Source organism: Oryx dammah, unplaced genomic scaffold (assembly GCF_014754425.2).
Source record: "Oryx dammah isolate SB20612 unplaced genomic scaffold, SCBI_Odam_1.1 HiC_scaffold_18, whole genome shotgun sequence".
Taxonomy (NCBI): domain Eukaryota; kingdom Metazoa; phylum Chordata; class Mammalia; order Artiodactyla; family Bovidae; genus Oryx; species Oryx dammah.
In genome coordinates, this window is record NW_024070202.1 from 39433933 (window position 1) to 39457872 (window position 23940).

A 23940-nucleotide genomic window follows, 5' to 3' on the forward strand; every position below is an offset into this window, starting at 1 on the left:
CCACACATTTTTTATCCTTGGATAAGAGAGCCAATCTCATTTCTTATAACCTCCAATAGGTGAGAAACCAACAGGAGAACAACTGGCTGTTGTAAAAAGAGGGAAGAGGGTAATGAGGACAATATTAAAAAAAGACAGGGAGACTGACCTTCTAAAAGTTTTACTTTTAGTCTGTCTTAAAGTATGGCCAGTTAGAATGTGTAGGAAACAAGTTAAATATATAGGATGGATAGGCAATTAGGGGAATGGAAAGAGCACTGGACTGTGGGTCTGACCTGTGTTCTAGTTACAGATCTGGCATTTTCTGTTTTAGGTAAGTCCCTTAAAACTTTTGTGACCTTTGCTTTCCTCACTGCAAGGATCAAATGATTTCTTACCTATTCAAAATACTGAAAATCAAAGAATATGTAACTATATTTTAGCATCTCAGTCCTCACAGGATACATTTAATTCCTACCCCAACAACAACTTTCATTACCTTTCAAAACTGAACATTATTCATGTTAAGTTTTATTATTTTTCAACTTCATTAGGTTTGCACCTGCCTTCATAACTCTCCCTTCACTATACTATAAACATAGCATACTAGTTCATTTTTTGGGTACCATTTAGGTTATTTTGCTCCCTTTATAGTTTATCCACATATCATCCATTCTTCAAGGTCTAAGGAAAATCCATTCTCTCCTAAAAGCTATTACTGCCAAACACTAAGAACTTTCAGAATTGAACAGATTATCTACAAACTTGCCACTTAATGTGAGATCCAAGAACCAGAAGCATCAGCATCCACTGGGAGCTTGCTAGTAATGCCCCAACCCTGATTCACTGAGTCAGAACTTGTCCTTTATTGGACAAGATCTCAAAGTAATGTTTATGCGTATTAAAGTCTGGAGAAGCTCTGATCTACCACTCATGCTGGAAAGTGGTCATCCTATAGAATCACCTCTTTCATTTGTGTAGCTATTTTTCCTTTAGAAATTTAAAAATTCTAAAGTTTCAGGAGAAACATTCTTTTAATAATGCCCCACAACAATTTCCCCAAAAATAATTTTATTCACTCTAATTTGAAAAGGATATATTCTTATAAACTGCATTTTCTGATGGACACAAATAGGTATATTCTGATTCTTAAGTACTATTAAAGATTAGAAATTGTACATGTGTATATTTATTCCTTATCTGTGATTGTAGGATTTTGTTACATGCTTCCATTCAATACAAAGGGGCAAACAACAATGATCGATGATACGTGAACCTATCAAACCTTGCATTCCTTTTAAAATGGAGACTAAGTAAGCTTGTAATCCTATTCAGATGGAAAGCTGAAATGTGATGATACGTAACCTATGTGGATTTTATCTTTGCCAACCAGAGCACTTTTATCTACATGCTCTTGGACCCCCTTAGGGGTTTACCAACTGTTGTCTGGGGGGGCTCAGTATCAAATGAGAGGAAGCTGAATCTGTCTCTTGTCTTACTTCATAGATTAACCTACATGAAAAGAAGTAGATAGATCAGGCCAAATGGTTTCATGTTTTAGAGATTTAATTGTTAATGTCCTGTTAGATTATAAAAATCAAAGTTTCAAAAGTGATGATTCTAATAGTATATCCCAAATTACTATAAATACTCATTAGCCTAGATCCCAGTGGATAAAATGAAACCCTGATATCTTTTCCCACTTCAGCTAATGTTAGATGATCAGTAATCACAAGATACAAATGATGTGTTTGGGGAAGTTTGCCGGATTCGTAGGAAAGCCAAGCAATGATTTATTCCACAGGATGCCTGCTGTGCTACATCAAATCAGCCTGGCCATTTGAGAAGTCTCATTTTCAGCGAGGTGATATGATTCAGACTTTTCAGTGTGGCTTAAGGTGCCAGCCAGAAAAATATTAATTAACCTCACAGAATCAACAGTGATATTTAGCATAGTTAGATCAGTTTATAGATTTTTAAAAATAGTGAGTACAAGAAGTTGAATAGTAGGTCATATCCTAAGCTTTAGATATGAATGTAAGTCTGCTCAGTTATTCGATGTGGATGCTCACTAATAGAAGGAGACTGTGAATTTTCTTTTAAAATATTTGTATTCTTTAAATAGTGCTAGATTACTGTTTGAAGCTGGTCTCTCAAATCTGTGTGGTCCTGATCTTTGCATTAACTGTAGCAGTATGATGCGTACTCATTTTAAACGGTGCATTTTCTGTGTATGTATTGGAGGGTAAGTTGAAAGAGGAGCACTATTATGTTGACAGTAAAGATATTGAGATCCCGGGCATTATAGACCAACAGAGGGAAAATTCCCAAGGGCTTTTCAGTTTCTAGGTACCTTTCAGATAGTTATCAAAAATTAGGAAAGTAGTACCTTGACCCTATGGTAATTTTGTATGACACTAACTACAAAAATTCCATTTAAACTGTGTGAAAAGTTCTGTAGGGAGTATTTTATGCCACTGTTAATGGACATTAAGCCCTAATTTAAGGTTAAAATAGTATATAAGTTTTCCTAAAAATACCCTTGCTGTATAGGTGATTTACTGTTCTTTAAATGGAACAGTGGTTCTCTTGGTTTTGCTGTCAGAAGCAATTAATATGCCATGCTTTGATTTTATTAGTTGAATGCATGACCTGCAATGGGGAAAGTTACCGAGGTCCCATGGATCACACAGAAACAGGCAAGATTTGTCAGCGCTGGGATCATCAGACACCACACCGGCACAAATTCTTGCCAGAAAGGTAAAATACCACCAAATCACATTTCCAAGTGATCCTCTTTACAAACTGTAACTTGTCCCATGACAAATTACATGGAAACTCTCTATAATGTTTTCCTGATAGTCTTGGGACAAAGGGATTTATGATGAGGTACATGAGAGTGCTGACTGCAGCATCAACTGGTCTTGGCTGATTAGGCTGAGAGTCCCTGAAATCAGGATGGTCCTGAACACAGGAGCATCAGTGGGTACAAAAGGAAAACACTAACAGATGCTTCCTCTTTCTCTTCCATGGAAGCAAAAAAGATAAAAGTGCATTCAATAATAACCACTTTGACAGGTCCAAGCTGGGGAGGATGGCATTATCATTAACCAAAAGCCAATCTCCTCCTTGTGCCATACCTTCCTGTGACTCAGGTAAAGTGGGGTCATTGTATGACACCATGTCACAGGCTAAAGGTGGAATAAACAATTCCTTGGCTGCTTTCTTATGGTAGATTTTTAAATTGCCTATCTGGAAGTCAGGCAACCAAGTTTCCTTTTCTCCTCAGGAGAACGTGTTGAGTTTAAAAATTATGTGTATTTTGGTCTATAAATTTAACAGGCAACGTTTTAGTTGAAAATTTCCTCCTTTTTTATTATAAAGAATAAAAATAAAAATAAATACCGAAGAAGGTCTTTCTCCCCCTTTCTCTGGAAATTGCCAAATGGTGTTTTTTCTTTCTTTTTTCTCCTTTTTGCTTGTTGCTCTTTTAGATGAAATTAAAACTGCTTTATTTTAAAGCGCATCTCCCATCTTTCAAGTGAGATCAGAAGGGATATGGCAGTAATTAAAAGCAAACCACCAATTCAGGATCCTGTTAATTTAAAGGGAGGTGGGTATGAGAAAGTGGTGTGATGGAGTTTGTCTTTTACTCTGGTGGAGGTGAGGGCATGACCTAGAAAGCTCTAGCTCCAAAATTGAGCTATCATTAGTAACATAGCTATTGAAACCTAACTTTCAGTTTGAACTTTAAGCCTGCTCTAGAAGAGGACCTGTTTTCTTAATAAATAATCTACACAAGGTCAACATGTATGTAATTCTGTCCTTAGCTGGGCTTGTGAGAAGGGGATTCAGTTTGAGACCTCAACTGGTGGACAGGTGCCAAATGGACCTAACTTATTATTGAAGGAGATGGTACTCTAGCCTTAGTATTATATGCAGATTAATAGACTCAGCAGTCAATGATTAGCAGTCCTTGTAAGGCAAAACATAGAAAAATCTCTTCTTTCACCGGTTAAAAGTATCCGAGCTAAGTCAAAAGTTATTTTGTGAGCTGAGGGCTGGGTAATGTTCCAGGAAGATTTACATGACACTTTTCTTGGTGTGGTTTGCAGATATCCTGACAAGGGCTTTGATGATAATTATTGCCGCAATCCTGATGGCAAGCCGAGGCCATGGTGCTATACTCTTGACCCTGACACCCCCTGGGAGTACTGTGCAATTAAAATGTGCGGTAAGTTAGGGTCTAATTTATTGCTTCCTTTTCCTCTCACAGACTGGATCTAAGCAGGCGATTATTAGTGAGACAGGTTAACAACTATTTGATACTTTAATGCGTATAGGTTTTAACAATATAAGAATGTGTTACATAAACTTATCCAATCTTTTGCATTTTCAGAGAGCCATTATTTTGAGATACACATGCAAGTGTCAAATACACACAAAACAAACTCATGGTAAAGGCCTACACATTCTCATGTTATCAAGGAAAAGGAAGAAATGAAAAAAGCAGAATGAGAAAAAGATCAGGGATTATGTGCAGTATCATAATGTCATTAGGGCTGTAAGAGTGAGGACCTTAGACTCTTACCCACCAGTCCTGTATCCTTTCCCTAACCTATCCTCCCAGCCATAACATGAGCAGTCAACCGACTACGGACCTCTTCTGGTGAATGGCAGAGGCGGCAACGCAGAAAACTGAGTCTAATAGAAGATTCTTACAGACATCTTTAATCTTTAGTAGCTAATTTTCACTGCTTTGGCTGTCCTTGTACACAGTCTGCATTCTCTTTCACCTTGTATTTTAGCAGTCCTATAGCCCTTCTACATCCTGGCCTTTACCCTACTCTCCTGAGTTGATGAAAAAGGCTTCTTTTCTTACTTGCTTTGTGATATCTCTTTAAATATGTATACTTGGTCCTCTCCTTCATGGTTAACTCGCACATTTTTATTCTTCTCTAAAATTATCATGGATAATAATTAGATGTAGATAATGCTTTTACTTCTGTGTATAAGAAGTCTTATTTTTTTCAACAAGATCCTAAAATGCTTTCAAATCAGTAGAATTGCAAAAATTTAGTAAGTGTAATCATGTTATAAATTGTCTTGCTAATATAAAAATGTGTATATAAGGAGAGAAAAATATAAAGACAGATAATCAGGTGCCAGCACACCAAATGATAAATATACAATTACTAGGCTATGCATAGGGATTTGCATATTTCCTTAGATTGGCATGATGAGACTTTCTTTGAACAAAACTTATTCAGTATTATCTACACTGTGATACTGCCAAGGTAAATATCTCTTCACTTAAAGCTGCTAATAAAAAGGAATGTTTTGGACGACTCAAATAAAACCCATAGAAAAGAGACATGTCTGGCATATGTGAAATAACTGCAGAGTCTGGAAGGCTCTCAATGTTCCAAGGAAACTGAACCATCTGTTTGGTCCTTTAAAATAAAGGATGATTTTTGTGACAGTGTTTCTCTGTATAGACTGGGTTAGTGCAACTCACTGACTTTTTAAATGTTATTAATCTGTTCATTATCTAGACCAAGCAGGTACAATAAACCAATAGTTTCCCTTCCTTTTGTGTGTGTGTGTGTGTGTGTTTTAGGCACTCATAAATTGTCTCTGGAATAAGGCCAGTAGTAACACACACACATACACCCACACACACACATGCATATTGACTGGCACATTCACCTTTCAACTGGCATGCACAAGACTGGCTATTTTTAAAAGACATTGGGAGAGGAAAAAAAAAATACAATGACTATGACACTTCTGTTAGGTAGATTTTTTTTTTTTCTCTTCTGTCCAGAGTTGACTATTTATACAACATGCAACAATTCTGATGGATTTGTTAAACAGAGGGTGGTGTTTATAGGATACTAATTCTAAGAAAATGGTGGTAGAGTTTGTGAACCAACCCTCCATACATCTGGGCCTTGAGCAATGTGATGATTAGGTGCCACTGACTCTTCTGGCTCCCCTTGTATCTGTGAATTCAACCAACTGTGCGATCTTGTAGTACTAATAGGTAATAGCATCTACTGTAGGAAAAAAAACAGCATATAAATGGACCTATGCAGTTCAAATCCATGCTGTTCAAGGATCAATTGTAGTTAAGATACAATTATTTTAAGGTTTGGGAATATTTTTAAAATATTTTAAGTTTTAGTTTGTAAACTTATATAGAGAGACTATACTTTTATCAAAATTAGTGAAATAAAGTAGCATTTAGGAATTTTGGAAAATGTAACAGATACTTTCTTCCAGATATTTTGTCTTACACATATAGTAAAGCCTATGATGAAAAACTAAGAAATTTGGTAATGGTTTCAATTGTGTACTAATTTTCTCTTTCGATATAACAAATTATCAGAAACTATCAAATCATTAGAAACTTGGTAGCTTAAAATAACACGTATGTTTTGTCTCAGGTTTTCTGTGGGACAGGAGTTAAGGCATAAAACAGGTGTGTTCTCTGCTTAGGCTCTCACAAGGCCACAGTCCTGGTGCCCACCAGACATACTATCTCATCTAAGATTGAGAGTTCCCATTCCAATTCAGTTTCTTGTGGTTGTAGTGCTAAGGTGCTCAGTGCTTAGAAACTGCCTGATGTTTCCTCCTACATGGCCCTCTTCATAATACGCCAGTTTACTTCTTCAAGACCAATAGCATAGCTTTCTGTTACTTTGAACCTCTGATGTCTGCACCCTTTCATTTATTTACTAAGATTTTTTTTCAAAGTTATTAAAATTTTATAAGTCAGCTTTCTCCAAGATTCTGCACTAGGGATGAATTTCAAAAGGACCTGTTAGGAAATTATATCTTTTAGTGCTTCTAGATAATTTCTTTCATCTTAACACAGAGTTGCGAAAGACAAAAATAATGGTGTTTTATTTTTCCTGGGAAAATGGTATATCTTTATTGGGGACAATGATTGAAAAATAACTGGCCAGTTTTTGCCTTCACTCTGTGTATGATTTGATACAGAAAGCTCTGCACCCTTTTAAAGAGCTCACCTGATTAGGCCAGCCCACCCAAGGAGGTCTTCCTTTAATTAAGGTCAACTGATTGGGAACTTTAATTACATCTGAAAAAGTCTCCTCACTTTTGTTGTACAACATAGACTAATTACAGGAGTGGCTTTCCCAAGTGGCTATTCACAAGTTATACCCATACTAAAGGGGAGGGGATTACAGAACATTCATCAATGGGAAGAAATTTTAAGGGCTGTTAGAATCCTGTATACCACACACATGTTTATATGCACTGGCTGTAAAAGAATATTGGTTTATTATATATTACTTATATCATTTGATTCTTGGGTTATCTCTCTGGCTATCTCTGATTATCTCTCAGTCTCAACTGCTTGAATTCATTCTGAGCTTTCAATATGTTTGAAGAAAAGAATAGAGTTTATGATTGTGTCATTTGTCTTCTCTAAAGTTGAAGGCAGATTTTGAAACTCTTGTTTTATTATATAACAACTGTATAAGAAAATTATAACTGCTATTATTTATTTAACATCTACTGAAAGGTGCTTTCCATCTATTAACAATAATCTCTATCTCAAAATGGCTGATTAGGTAGGCCAGTGATGAAAGGTGTGCAAAGACATGATCACTGGTGCAGACTGCAATATTCATGACATGGTAATTAGGTTGATATAGATAAGGATGTGATAAAGACAGAGAAATGGAAGGAGATGAGAAAATTAGATTAATGTGAGGCAGATTAAGTAGAATCTAAGAGTATCCCAGCTAGTTGCCATGAGAAACACTGAAAAATTAAGCAGGGAGAATGATCTTATTTCGTTCATCATCTAGAACAGTAGCTTCCAAATCAGTGTGCATGAAACCCAGGGGAACACAAAGCCTGTCCTAGGGATTTAAGGGCATGAATAGGTTAAAAGCCTCAAATTTCAGATGCTCTTTTTCCATATGAATTCTTTCTCAAAATCTTTTGCTTGAGGTGCGTGGGTTGCTAAGGAGTCAATCAAATTCAATATCCTACCTGTCCACTGACAACTGCCTCTTGCTACTGTACTGAAAAAAGGTAAACTGTCAATCCTACCTGAATATTAATGGGGTATATTGTCCTGGGTGTAAAAGTCTTGGGGACACTAAACAAAGAGACCTTTGAAAATATTATGTATTCATGCTGTTTATCATTTACATACTGCTAATAATTATATAACTATATCCATAACAGATAATACCAAAGAATATCACAATAATACTAAAGAACTGCTCACACTGTTGTGAAAGTTCTAGGCCCCACATCAGACTTCGCAACCAGGGGATCTGGCAAAGGGACTCCCCAGGGAATCTGACTTTGAAAGACAGTGGGTTTGATTCCAGAACTCCCAAAAGACTGGGGGAAACAGAGACTCTTGGAGGGCACAAAATCTTGTGCACACCAGGACCCAGGGGAAAAGAGCAGTGACCCCACTAGAGACTGAGCCAAACCTGCCTGTGTGTGTTGGAGGGTCTCTTGGAGAGGTGTGGGTTGGAAGAGGCCTGCTGTGGGGACAGGGGCACAGGAAGCAAGAGTTCTGGGAGGCACGTGTTGGGTATAAGTCCTTTTTGGAGGTTGCCAGTAGCCCTACCATAGAGCCTGTACACGCTAGGACTCACCTTAGGCCAAACAGCTAACAGGGTGGGAGCACAGCCCTCCCATCAAAAGACAGTTTGACTAAAGATTTACTGAGCATGGCCTTGCCCACCAGAACAAAACTCCATTTTCCCCACAGCAAGTCCCTCCCATCAGGAAGTTTACATAAGCCTCTTATTCTCAGAGAAGGCAATGGCACCCCACTCCAGTACTCTTGCCTGGAAAATCCCATGGGTGGAGGAGCCTGGTAGGCTGCAGTCCATGGGGTCCCGAAGAGTTGGACACAACTGAGTGACTTCACTTTCACTTTTCACTTTCATGCACTGGAGAAGGAAATGGCAACTCACTCCAGTGTTCTTGCCTAGAGAATCCCAGGGACGGGGAAGCCTGTTGGGCTGCCATCTCTGGGGTCGCACAGAGTCGGACACAACTGAAGTGATTTAGCAGTTTATTCTCATCCATCAGAAGGCAGAGAGAAGGAATAAGAATAATTTCACAGCCTCCAGAACAAAAACCACAATCACAGAAAGCTAATCAAAATGATCGTATGGATCACAGGCTTTTGTAACTCAGTGAAGCTATGAGCCATGGCGTACAAGGCCACCCAAGATGGATGGGCTATGGTGGAGAGTTCTGACAAAATGTGGTTCACTGGAGCAGGGAATGGCAAACCATTTCAGTATTCTTGCCTCAAGAATCCCATGGACAGTATGAAAAGGCAAAAAAGATATGACACCAGAAGATGATCCCCCTAAGTCAGTAGGTGTCCAATATGTTAATGGAGAAGAGTGGAGAAATTCCTCCAGAAAGAATGAAGAGGCTGAACCAAAGTAGAAACAACACTCAGCTGTGGATGTGCCTGATGGTGAAAGTAAAGTCTGATGCTGTAATATTTCATAGGAATGTATGGGACACATATTCATAGAACAATATTTCATAGGAATGTGGAATGTTAGGTCCATGGATCTAGGTAAATTGGAAGTGGTCAAGCAGGAGATGGCAAGAGTGAGCATCAACATTTTAGGAATCAGTGGACTAAAATGGACAAGAATGGGCAAATTTAATTCAGATGACATTATATCTACTACAACACGCAAGACTCTGTTAGAAGAAATGGAGTAGCCCTCATAGTCAACAAGAGTCTGAAATGCAGTACTTGGGTGCAATCTCAAAAATAACAAAATGATCTTGGTTTGTTTCCAAGGCAAAATTTTCAAGTCACAGTAATTCGAGTCTATGCCCCAACCACTGATGCCAAGGAAGTGGAAGATGACCAGTTCTGTGAAGGCCTACAACACTTCCTAGAACTAACACCAGGAAAAAAAAAATGTCCTTTTCATCATAGGGGATTGGAAAGCAAAAGTAGGAAGTCAAGAGATACCTGGAATAATAGGCAAGTTTGACCTTGGAGTACACAATGAAGAGAGGCAAAGGATAACAGAGTTTTGCCAAGAGAACATGCTGGTCATAGCAAACAACAACACAAGAGATGACTCTACAGAGTGGTCACCACCAGACATCACCAGTAGACATCACCAGATGGTCAGTACTGAAATTAGACAGATTACGTTCTTTGAAGCCGAAGATGGAGAGAAACTCTATACAGTTAGCAAAAGCAAGACCTGGAGTTGACTATGGCTCAGATCATGAACTCCTTATTGCAAACTGTAGGCTTAAAATGAATAAAGTAGGGAAAACCACTTTCAGATATGACCTAAATCAAATCACTTATGATTATACAGTGAAGGTGACAAGTAGATTCAAGGGATTAGATCTGGTAGACAGAGTCCCTGAGAACTATGGACAGAGGTTTATAACATCGTATGGGAATTGATAACCAAAACCATCCCCCAGAAAAATAAATGCAAGAAGGTAAGGTTTTTGTCTGAGGAGGGCTTATGAATAGCTGAGAAAAGAAGAGAAGTGAAAGTAAAAGGAGAAAGGGAAAGATATACCAACTGAATGCAGAGTTCCAGAGAATAGCAAGGAGAGATAAGAAAGCCTTAAGTGAACAATACAAAGAAATAGAGGAGGGGGGTGGGGTGGGGGGCGGTGTGGAAACAGAATGGGAAAGACTAGAGATCTCTTCAAGAAAATTAGAGATACCAAGGGAGCATTTCATGCAAAGATGAGCACAATAAAAGACAGAAACAGTAAGGACCTACAGAAGCAGAAGATATTAAGAAGAGGTGGCAAGAATACACAGAAGAACTATACAAAGAAGGTCTTAATGACCCAGATAACCAGGATGATTTGGTCACTCACCTAGAGCAAGATATCCTGAAGTGTGAAGTCAAGTGAGTCTTAGGAAGCATTACTATGAACAAAACTAGTGGAGGTGATGGAATTCCTGCTGAGCTATTTCAAATCCTGAAAGATGCAGCTGTTAAAGTTCACCCAATATGCCAGCAAATTTGGAAAACTCGGCAGTGGCCACTGGACTAGAAAATGTCAGTTTCATTCCAATCCCAAAGAAAAGCAATGCTAAAGTATGTTTCAACTACCGTATAATTGTACTCATTTCACATGCTAGCAAAGTAATGCTCAAAATCCTTCAAGCTATGCTTCAACAGTACATGAACCAAAAATTTCCACATGTTCAAGCTGGATTTAGAAAAGGCATAGTAACCAGAGATCAAATTCCCAGCAACTGCTGGATCATAAAAAGATCAAAGAGATTCCAAAAAAAAATCTTCATCTGCTTCATTGACTATGCTAAAATCTTTGGATAACAACAAACTGTGGAAAATTCTTAAAGAGATGAGAATACCAGACCACCTTATCTACCTCCTGAGAAACCTGTGTGCAGGTCAAGAAGCAAGAGTTAGAACCAGACACACTGAACGACGGACTGGAGTAGGTCAACACTGTATACTGTCACCTTGCTTATTTAACTCCTATGCAGAGTACATCATGCGAAACGCTGGGCTGGGTGAATCACAAGCGGTGATCAAGATTGTCAGGGGATATGCAGATGATACCACTAATGGCAGACAACAAAGGGGAACTAAAGAGCCTCTTGATGAGGGTGAAAAAGAACAGTGAAAAAAATGGCTAACATTTAAATGTTCAAAAAACTAAGATCATGGCATCCAGTCCAATGACTTCATGGCACTGAGATGTTTTATGTTTTGGGGTTTTAAAATCACTGCAGACAGTGACTGCAGACATGAAATTAAAAGATGCTTGTTCCTTGGAAGAAAAGCCATGACAAACCTAGACAGTGTATTAAAAAGCAGAGACATCACTCTGCTGACATAGGTCCATATAGTCAAAGCTGTGGTTTTTTCAGTAGTCATTTATGGATGTGAGAGTTGGACCATCATGAAGGCTGAGTGCTAAAAAATCAATGCTTTTAAATTGCGGTATTGGAGAAGACTCTTGAGCGTTGCTTGGACAGCTGGGTGATCAAACCAGTCAATCCTAAAGGAAAACAACACTGATTATTCATTGGAATGGTTGATGCTGAAGCTGGAGCTCCAATACTTTGGCCACCTGATGTGAAAAGCCAACTCACTGGGAAATACCCTGATGCTGGGAAAGACTGAGGGTAGTAGGAGAGGGCAGCAGCATAGGATGAGATGGTTAGATAACATCATTGACTCAATGGACTTGAATTTGAGCAAACTCCAAGAGATAGTGAAGGACAAGGAAGCCTGGCGTGCTGCAGTCCTTGGAGTTGCAGAGTCAGACAGAGCTCATCAACTGTACAACAGTCCATAATGCACTAATAGGCCTGCAATGCAGGAGGTGTGGGCTCTATCCCTGGGTTGAGAAGATCCCCTGGAGAAGTAAACTGCAACCCACTCCAGTATTCTTGCCTGGAGAATCCCATGGACACAGGTATCTGGTGGGCTACAGTTCATGCTGTTGAAAAGTGTTGGACATGACTTAGCATTTAAACAGCAAGGACAGTTCATAATATGCACACATATATATGTGTGTAGTATTTGTACATGTGTGCCTGTGCATGTGTTTAGTGTGTATTTGTGTCAGAATTTTGTAGTCACAAGAGATTTTAAAATGATTTAAATATATAAAAATCTTTCAGCAAAGTATGAGAAATGAGCAATAAAAGACTCTCCAACATAAAATAAAACATATTACACTAAAGTAACATTCTGTGGTTAAAGTGGAATGGAAAATGATTCGAGGAGAAAAAGAACTTGATAATGTACATTTTATCGAGAAAAAGGTAGATATAAATCTCCGTGGTGTTTAGAGAACCTTAAATCCATTCAAAAGAGTGATATAAAATTTTTTGTTTTAAAACTGTCAATAGTTAAAACATGCTAGAAATCACATCTTTTGTAGCTATTTAAACTTAGCATAAAAATGTAGATGGCAACTTAAAAACATGAGAGGGAATAGAAGTAATTTTTCATAATAATTTTAGTAACAAGAGCAAAAACCAAAAACAAACCCCCAACATTTGAAGACTATTGGTCCATTCTAAAGGAGATCAGTCCTGGGTGTTCATTGGAAGGAATGATGCTAAAGCTAAAATGCCAATACTTTGGCCACCTCCTGCGAAGAGTTGACTCATTGGAAAAGACTCTGATGCTGGGAGGGATTGGGGGCAGGAGGAGAAGGGGACGACAGAGGATGAGATGGCTGGATGGCATCACTGACTCGAGGGACATGAGTTTGGGTGAATTCCGGGAGATGGTGATGGACAGGGAGGCCTGGCGTGCTGCAATTCACGGGGTTGCAAAGAGTTGGACACAACTGAGCGACTGAACTGAACTGATCCATAAGAATTAGTATATATTCTGGGTGGTTAGCATAGTGTTGCAGAGAAGGCACTGGCAACCCACTCCAGTACTCTTGCCTGGCAAATGCCATGGAAGGAGGAGCCTGGTAGGCTGCAGTCCATGGGGTCGCTGAAGAGACAGACATGACTGAGCGACTTCACTTTTCACTTTCATGCATCGGAGAAGGAAATGGCAACCCATTTCAGTATTGTTGCCTGGAGAATCCTAGGGACGGGGGAGCCTGGTGGGCTGCCGTCTCTGGGGTCGCACAGAGTCGGACACGACTGAAGTGACTTAGCAACAGCAGCAGCAGCAGCACAGTGTTGAATAAGGAGGCAGGTGCATCTCATAACAGTAAAGTAAGAAAGAGAATGTGAACTAAGGCAGTAAACAGTGACAATAACAAGGTGAAGAAGGATGTGAACAATATTAAAGAGTTCAAATATATAACGATGATATAAAGTGTCCCATATATAATGACAAGTTGGATGAACTTGGAAATGAGATAGGGAAAAGGTAAAGTCTAAAGTTTTTTTTCCTAAGTTGATTAAATGATGCATATTTAAGAGGAATAAATTTGAGGAGAAAGATATTAAGTTTGGTTCTGTTTATATTGAGATGCAGTTGCTTCATGTCAGTGCTCAAAGCATATTTAAGTTCAGTCTTCCATGAATGTCATGCAAAATCAGAAGTGAATAGTGAAAGCAAAAGCCTTGGACATAGCAGCACTCCCAAGAAGCATAGAGAGAGCATGCTGCAGCTGCTGCTGCTGCTAAGTCGCTTCAGTCGTGTCCGACTCTGTGCGACCCCATAGACGGCAGCTCACCAGGCTCCCCTGTCCCTGGGATTCTCCAGGCAAGAACACTGGAGCGGGTTGCCATTTCCTTCTCCAATGCCTGAAAGTGAAAAGTGAAAGTGAAGTCGCTCAGTCGTGTCCGATTCTTCGCGACCCCATGGACTGCAGCCCACCAGGCTCCTCCATCCATGGGATTTTCCAGGCAAGAGTACTAGAGTGGGTTGCCACTGTAGAGAGAGCATAAAGAGACGTATTTGCCTCTTTTCTATAGAATTCATTAAACAAATATTTACTGAGTAGCTCTTATATGTCATTTTTTTAGATTCTGGGGATAGAGAAGTGAACAAAACAGAGCAAAATCTGATAAAATTGCAATTTCACAATTGTATCGTAAACTACTAAAGTAAAATATGACATGCCTTGACAATGGGGTTTTTACACCAGAGCCAAAGTTCTGAACACTGCCCTCAGTTCCTTTTATTTGAGAAAAAGCTGAATGAACTATGAGTTTATAATTCTCACTTTGCTTCTGAGTTTCTCATCTTGAAATCAGTGTATCACTGAAAGTTCCTCACCTGACAAGTGTGTACTAGGCTGTTCTGGGACAGGCCTTTTCAGTCCTCCTTCACACCACATTCTTCAAAACGGGATGTCTCCCCAGATGGCAGAGCTTACACATACTCTGCTATGTAACTTTAACAGATCTCCAAGAATACAGAATTTTAAAAGACTACAAACATGTAGTAAGATTGGAGGTCCCATGTAGTGCTTAAACGACGTACTTATTTTTTAATGGTTTTTCCCTATAACAATAACTCTGTATTCTGAGTAAGAGTTTGTTTTATGTATTAGTTCATGCCGTCTAGGGGTCGCACAGAGTCGGACACGACTGAAGTGACTTAGCGGCAGCAGCAGCAGCAGCATGCTTTTCAGAGAGAAATAAACTATTTGTTAGGACTAATTGTGCTTTTCTGAAGTGAACTTTAGTAGCTCTTTGGCAACTGGAAAACTAACTTGTGGTTTATATCCCTGATGTTGTGGCTGATGTCCCATTGATTATTTAAATCAATTAAACTGAGGATATCTTTACACATTATTGAGAACACCAAATGGTCTTAGTTACATGAGTCAATATCTAATGTATTAGAAATTAAAACATAAATTAAAAACATTTATTAGTTGATTAGACATAATAAGCTCATTCAGTGTTAATAAATATAATATTTTAAAGGAAAAATAACTTTTTTTTTTTTTTCAGAAAAATAGAACAGTGATAATGGTTTAGATTTTTTTTTGTTGTTTTTTTGGTAAATTTCTTTAATGTTACCTTAATTGTAAGAAGACAGCTGAGCGTCTTCTGCATTCAGTATTTGCTTCAGCATTCAGTCTGTTAGGACATCATACATCAAAGTGCACCTGGATATACCACTGTAAAAAGGACCAGTGGCATTTTAGCATTGTTATGAAAACAGTTTTGACTTCCTAGATTCCTGCAAAGATCTCCGGAATGCCAGGTATCCCTCTGAGAACTTTTTTTGCTCCATGTCAGATATGTAAGGCTGATGTCCCATAAAAATACTCTAATTAGAATATACTTGTTGTATATCTATTCCCACTCTTCATCACCAGCAACCAGCCTTCTTGGAGACTTCCATCATTTATTTTCTTTTTCTCAGATTTTCTTCATTTATCCTGTAGGATGGTCTAATCTGCTTTGTATGCTCTCTTTTGCATGACTGATACCACCATTTACACAGTTTAAAATCCAAAAGCTTAAAATAATCCTAAACATGCTCTTTCCTTCATGTCTCACATTTGCTACATCATTAAGGCCTGTAAATTTTATTTTCTATGTAGCTCTCAAATCTCCATTTCACTTCACTTTTATCTAAGACAGAATTATTTTTGAACTTTCTTGAATATTCAGATGGACTTCTGAGTGGAGCTATATCCATGTTCACAAGCTTTTCCCCTCCAACTCCTTCTCCACTTGGCAAATAGACTATTAAAAAATAATCTGAATATATCATTCCCTATGCCTAGCACATCATACACACACACCAGTTTAAAACTCTGCAGTCACTGCCTTTGATCTTAGGACACAGACAAAACAAAACCATCTTTTACTTCTCCACCCGACTCTCCAGCCTCATATACACGTCTCTCCATGCTCTCTGTTCCAGCCAGATATGTTCCTTCCTATACATCATATCTTCCATATTCCCATTATAGTTCCTTCAACCCCTGCCATCTCTTCTGCCTTAAAAAATGTTCTCTTCCTTCCTAACCTAATTGACAGCTACCCATTGTACAAATTTCAAGTCAGTTATCATTTCTTCATTTGACTTCCCAGACTGGGTCAAATTCCTTACTGTATATTTATGGCAACATAAACCTCTCCTTCCATGTACTTCTCAGAGTTTGGTTTCCACATTTATTTTTGAAGCTATTTGGTTAATAGCTCTCTCTATCAAAATTTTTAAGCTCCAAAAGAGTAAGGACCATGTCTTTTTTTGTATCCCAGAGACTTACCACATTGCCTTGCACGTGACGGGAGTTCAAGTCTTTGTTGAGTGAATGACTGTTCCTTTCCTAATCAGTGGTAGTTTTTCATTTTCTTTTAATGTCTCTTGGAATTTATTCTATGCATTTTGATTTTCATGTAAAAAACCGGCTTTCCCCAAACATTTCCAATTAGGAAGATTTGCTTCTTACCTTCTTCCTATCATTTCAACTCACTGTCAGATTTCATGCTTCCCTGAGCTAGTTTTGCTCCTTTGCTGCTTGCCTTGATGGGTTTTCCTTCAATAAAATAAACAAAGCTTGTGACGTCCTCCCTATTTTTTCGCCTCCTTTTTCTTTTCCCTCTTATTTTTTAAACTTCTGATATATAAGTGTCCAGAGCCATTTTATATTTTTAAGAGCTTTACTGAGCTATAACTGATGTTTAAAAATATCACATATTTAATGAACACAGTTTGATAGCTTTGAACATATGCCTATGTATCTATCTCTACAATCAAGATAATAACCATATTAATTACCTTCAGAAGTTTCCTCCTGACTTCTCTTGCCTTTTTGTGTGTGTATTTGGTAAGAACACAACTTGAGGTGTACTCTCTTAACAATTGTTTAGTATATAACAGTATTGTCAAGTATAGTTACTCTGTCGTATCTTAGATCTCTAAAACGTACTCATCTTGCATAACTGAAACTTTATACTTGTTGAATAACTCCCCACTGCAAAAGTGTGGCCTAGGCAGATCTCTGATAGCTAAGATTTCTATCAAAATTATCATTATGGGTTGACTTGTGTTCTTCTACTCAAAATTTATACACTGAAGTCTAAACCCTTATTGTATTTGGAATTGGGTTCTTAGGAGACAATTAAGGATGATGAAGTATAATGATGGGATCCTAAAACAATAGGGTTTGTGGCCTTAAAAGTAGAGGATGGGCATAATCTCCCTCTCTACAATATGAGGACATACCAAAAGGGTATGTCTATACCTACATCTAGAACTCTCACCAGGAATCACTGGTTACCTACCACCTTAATCTTGGACTTTATAGCTGCCAGAATTATAAGAAAATATATTACTGTTGATTAAGCTATCCAGTTTTATTTTGTTATGGTGACTTGAGAAGATATGTTGCCACTGGTTTTAAATTAAAAGAATCCTTTCTCCTAGTAACCAATGTACATTGGCATCATCTTAAAGGAAGGAATATATAACCTTTTAAAATTCAGTGTCTTTGTGTGTTGGGAAACTGACTTTAGTAAATCATTTTCTTTCTTAAAGCAAGCTAATTATTTGTCTAAATTTTATTAATTAATTCAAGGCCAGAACAGAGATTCATAGAAATATAGTCCTCTCATTGTATTCAGTGTCAGGAAAAAATTGCTATCAATATCCTTTCTCAAGGGAAAGATCTTGTAATGGAGGTCTTTTCTAAGTCATCTTCTAAGGAATAAGAGAATAAAATTGAAGACCTTTCATGAAAGTCTTGTCTCCTGAGCATTTTACAACAGAAAAGAATTGGAAAAAGTCCAGGGAAAAGTTTCAGACATGAATTCCAGGTTCACATGGAAAGAAAACATGGAAGCAATTTGAGGTTTGTGTTTTGGAGGTCTTTATACTATTCTCTCATGACAGTTTAAAACAAGGAGCTCTTTAAATTTACATTGAGCCTTATCCTGCCCTTTGCAGCCCAAAGAGCAGAAGTCTGATGATGGGAGAGTAGCTTTACACATTGTTCTAAATATCCAGGGACCATCGTAAAGTAAATCCTACATTTCAATTGCTCTTCAGTAGCTGGGAATAAGAAGTAGGTTGGGTTGAATTATTCTAAGAATAATCAGGTATTTAGCCAATGGCTTATGAAGCAACTTGTTCTTAGCTATAGGCAAAAGAACAGCAATAGCTTGTCACCACTAAGAAATCCAAAGTTTTTGGAGGGCTAAGGGGACTGTAAATGTAGATTTACTAATTGTCCATGTAAAAGTTATGGAGCCCTGGATGTGGCTTTCTGTCATATATGTGTGTAACTCACATTCTCCATTGCCTTTCACAGACCTCTGTCAGGGCCTGGTGGTCTCTCCGCAAGGACTCAGCTAGCCTTTAACAGAGAAAAAGGGTCAATTTATTATACATTGTCTTGGAGGCAAGAGGGTTTTCCTAGCAATTACATAAAAATTAATGTTAATTCTCTCAAAAAATCTATTCAGACCTTAAAATTCTCTACCAAATAGTATAATAATAAGATCACAGCACATCCATACCAGCAAAGTGAAATTAATGTTCTAAGAGACACCCATTGTATTTGATCACGTTCTAACAAGACAGTGACATTTTTCAATAGCATTTTTTTTCTTAAAGCATTTCCAAATAGAAAACTTTGTGTCAGTCATCAAAGAAAAACATTCCTTCACTCATAGGCCACTGAGGATCATATAGATATCTTTGCATCTGCTTCCAAAGGGTGACCACCACTTACAACCCTGGCAAAATGTTTTATTTGTTAGAAACTCTCAGAAGAGTTCCTGGTATTTTCGGTGTAAGCCTGGTAGACATACTTGCAGAAAAATTTGTGGATGTTGAGATGGAATATTTTAAAAACATGTTGCTTTGGCTAAACTTAATAATCTTCAGCTGATACTGGGGATGTTTCTGTGCTTCTTTAACACTTTGCTAGGCCACTGGAGACTCTTCAAAGCCTTCCCTTATTCAGGTCTAATGTTGAAGTATTAAGTCCAAAAGAATAGATTTCCCAACATTTAACAGCCCTTTCAAATCAAATAGCATGAAACATTTGTTTTGTTTTTGCTCCAAGTTTTGATGTTTATATAGTAGGACAGCTGAGGGAGTCTATTTTATTGCAGACCAGGAATAATTCCTTTTGTTTGAATCATAAGTATTCATGTAGGCGGCAGAGATCAAACATTTATATCAGTTAAATGGTCTATGGACAAATCATTCATTGTCCACCTCAGATAATATTTATTAAATAGCTGCATAAAGTCTTACAATAACTGTTACTAATTAATGAAAGCTATGTAGTTACCTTGTTGTACTAATATATCTTTTTTTGCTTATATTATTTATTCTATACATCGCCATCAAATTATGTAGCTTTGTTTATGGGGCCTCTTCTAGCAGCTGGAATGGATAAATACTGACTTCAGAGGGTACTTTTTAAGTAAATAAAAATACTATATAAATATTGATAGTTTGTAGTTAAATCATAAGAAATATTTCTACTGAATTAAAACACCACAATAAGTAAAATCATCAAGTTGTTTCAGGTTACATATTTCAAAGTTCAGTTCAGTTCAGTTCAGTTGCTCAGTTGTGTCCGACTCTTTGCAACCCCATGAACTGCAGCACGTCAGGCCTCCCTGTCCATCACCAACTCCCGGAGTTCACTCAGACTCATGTCCATCGAGTCGGTGATGCCATCCAGCCATCTCATCCTCTGTTGTCCCCTTCTCCTCCTGCCCCCTATCCCTCCCAGCATCAGGGTCTTTTCCAATGAGTCAGCTCTTTCTATGAGGTGGCCAAAGTGTTGGAGTTTCAGCTTTAGCATCAGTCCTTCCAATGAACACCCAGGACTGATCTCCTTTAGAATGCAAGTTACAGGTGCTTATTAAAATAAGAGTCAAAAACAATAATATTATTTAGATTCTTTACATCTTGATAGGGCCAGACTTATTTCAGGCTGCTATAAGAGAATACCATAGACTTGGTAGATTCTAAACAACAGAAATATATTTCCCATAGATCTGGAGGCTGAAAGTCCAAGGTCAAGGTGCCAGCAGGTTTGGTGTATAGAGGGGCTGATTCCTGGTTCATAGATGGCTAATTCTTCCCTGTGTCTTCATATGGTAGAAGAAGCAAGGGAGCTCTGCAGGGTCTCTTTTATACCCCATTTATGAGGGCTCTGCTGTTAAAACCTAAACATTTGCCAAAGGCCCCACTGTCTAATACCATAACATGGGGATTAGGATATTGACATATGAATTTGAGGAAGACACAAATATTCAGTTTATAACAAGACCTAATGAAATTATATTTATTCTGTACAATATTGTATTTTTACTAATGTGCAAAAATTGTTTGTCTTCTATAAATTTTTATAATTTCAAAATTGGAAATTGTTCAATAATCCTCCAAATTGGAATCTGTTCAAAAATCCAATTATTTAATCCAAATCCAAAAATTTAGTTTTTATCTAACCATTTTAATTTACACTCTCTTTTAGTGAATAATAGTGACTCCTTAAAATAAGTTTACATCATTTTTAAAATATAATAAGGAAAGTTCAGAAAAAAATATTTAGCATAATTGTTCAAATGAGGATTTTATGATAGTTACTTTTAAAGTGAAAACAAAGTCTTTAAAACTTTCTGGGAACCTCTGCAGTTGAGGTGCAAGGTCAGTAAAACAATTCATTTCTCTGAACTTGACACTGAACTTTTAATGCCTTGATCAGCAAAGAAATATTTTCCTCAATATTCTTATACAGGTAGTCTTTTCTTTGACTTAGAGTTTTTGTAATATAGATATTTCTTTTCACCAGGACTCCAAAAATTCGAAAACTTAACCTCAAATTAGAAAAATATTTATCTTTTACTAGCTTTAAAATGTTATCATTCCTCTTTTTACATTGTTTAGGTTGATGTCTAGACAATTATAGTGGGGTACAAGGAGTAGAGTGTGTTCACCTCTGATGGGTGTGCAAGGCCCATTATCTAGCCAAAGATGGCCCTGGCTGACTGGATTCTTCAGTTGCAAGTTCATAGTGCCAAAATGATACTGAGAAGGATGGATCACTAACACTCAAAACAAAACAGACACACATAACTAGGAAGGTCAGAGAGCTGTAGTACCCAAGTCAGGCAACGAAGTCCATGAGAGTAGCGGAAGTGTTTTTGCTCTGGCTGCCCCAACTCTGACCTTCTTGCCGTTGTCAGTAATCTGAGACCTGACTGAGGTCACAAGTTTACTGCCCAGGAGCTTGCGTCCAAGAAGTGGGGGATGAAAAGTTTTCTTCTTAAAATGTTAAGCTAATGAAGTGACAGATTCCTGGGGACATTCCTTTTGTCTTTTTTCACATCATAGTTTTATAATTAGATGTATATATCAGAACCTGTTTCAGAGTTGTCACCCTTTAAAGACTTCCTGCACATACCCAGTCTCCTCACATCATTTAACAATCCACTCAAATTATCAGAAAAAATAGCTTAGTAGCATTTGTTTTAATGAAATATAGTTCTAACCCTCAGAATCTATGAAATTTAATTTATTTTCTATTTCCTTAAAGAACTTCAGGTAGTATTAAAATCATAATGAACTTGAATAGTACGAACTTCTATACAGATAATTTCTCAGTTCCAAATTTTTGTTCTTCCTGAACCAATGAAGTGAAGTGAAAGTTGCTCAGTTGTGTCTAACTCTTTGCATCCATGGACTATACAGTCCATGGAATTCTCCAGGCCAGAATACCGGAGTGGGTAGCCTTTCCCTTCTCCAGGAGCTCTTCCCATCCCAGGCATCAAACTGGGGTCTCCTGCATTGCAGCCAGATTCTTTACCAACTGAGCTATGAAGAAAGCCCTCTGAATCAATATACATTGCCAATATCAACAGATACTAATTTCTAAGTCATCCACTCTCAATGTCCATTTTACGGGTCAATCTGTGGACATTTTCTCATGTCAATTTGGATTTCTTTTTAATTTAGAATGTTTCTAAGCTGCATTTCTATTCCCTAAAGCACATACTTAAGAAATAACACATTTTAAGATGAGCTGAAGAAGAAGTTTTTTAAAAGAAAAATTACTAAATAAGCAGTTTGTGAAAATCTCTGTTTAAATTATTCCAGTGGTTGAGATGGTCATTAATTAATCCTTATTTTTCACAAAGCTTCATAGAACAACTCCAAACTTAGGCTCTACTACCTTTGCAAGGAACTCGATGAAATAAAGCATTCAGCCACATAAGGTAATAATTATTTGCAAGAAAGAAAGAAATTCAAAATGAAGCTAAAGAGTCACTTTAAAAGTATTTACACTGTTAAATATGATACATTTTTATACACATCCCTAGCCTCTGAAGACATGTCTAATTCTGACCTCTCCTTTGGAGAAATGATACATCAAATTCCAGAATAGATGAATAAAAGACATTTATTCACTTTTTAAACTATCCTAGAGGGTGTCAACTTGAGTTTTATCCAGAGGCATCTTGAATAACCATTTAGGTTAAAGGTAACTGGTGAGTTTACATGGAAACATAAACATTTTCATGCATGTTTTGAGAAGATATATGAATTTTAGTTGCTTCAGAATGCTTTGAGTTATATTTTGTACAAGTGAGTATATTTTAAGACAAAGAGAGACCTCAAGTTTTATAAGTTTAATTTTGTACTTTAAATATTTTCTTACTGAGATTTTCAGGATCTTTATCAGGTATGGTAAGCACGGAAATTGGACAAACAAAAAGGCAAGAAATAAATCTGCTTAGGGGCAAGTAATATTTTTAAAATGTCAACAAGTTAAGCCCACCGTTTTAATTCCTCCTTTTGGTTGAATTAGATAGTAATAATGATTAACTGAATTTTTTATTTCATTCAATTATTGTAAAAACTTATGTGACAGAAAATCCTACAAATAAAATGCAAGTGAACTCTAAGAGTTAGATGACAAATTAAATTATTTTATTTAAATTTATATTTCTTCTTACCAATAGCCCACAGTACTACGAATGACACAGATGTCCCTATGCAAACAACTGAATGCATTCAAGGTCAAGGAGAAGGTTACCGGGGCACCATCAATACCATTTGGAATGGAATTCCCTGTCAGCGTTGGGATTCCCAGTATCCTCACCAGCATGACATTACTCCTGAAAATTTCAAGTGCAAGTGAGTAAATTAGGGAAATATTATAAATTTCAGTAGGCAGAATGGTTGATTTTTACTAATTTCTATGTTAGTGATCCTTAATCTTTAGTGTGCCTAGGGAAAATTTAGCAATTAAAAGGCAGATACATCCACCCCCAATTTTTGATTCTTCAGGTCTGAAATTTGGACTGCAAATAATACATTTTAGCAACTGCTCTTGCTGGTTCTGAATCAGATGGTTGGTTGATGTACCATCCATGCTTTGGGAAACACATCTTTAGGTTTCTGATCATAGCTTTGTTCTTGCAGGTCTATTTAATTAACAAATTAGTGGTAACGATAACCAGGAAACTTTCAAACTAGTGCTTCCTTAAATTTT

At 37.4% G+C, this 23940-nt stretch overlaps 1 protein-coding gene across 2 annotated transcripts in view; it reads left to right on the top strand.

Moving 5' to 3' along the window:
- The window catches only part of HGF (hepatocyte growth factor), an 84888-nt gene that overhangs the window by 23810 nt on the left and 37138 nt on the right, over positions 1 to 23940 (top strand). For both annotated transcript variants that reach the window (XM_040260728.1, XM_040260729.1), the window contains 3 exons: positions 2619 to 2739; positions 4095 to 4213; positions 23408 to 23582. In XM_040260728.1, coding sequence (XP_040116662.1) covers positions 2619 to 2739; positions 4095 to 4213; positions 23408 to 23582 — 415 coding nt within the window. The remainder of the gene's footprint in view (positions 1 to 2618; positions 2740 to 4094; positions 4214 to 23407; positions 23583 to 23940) is intronic.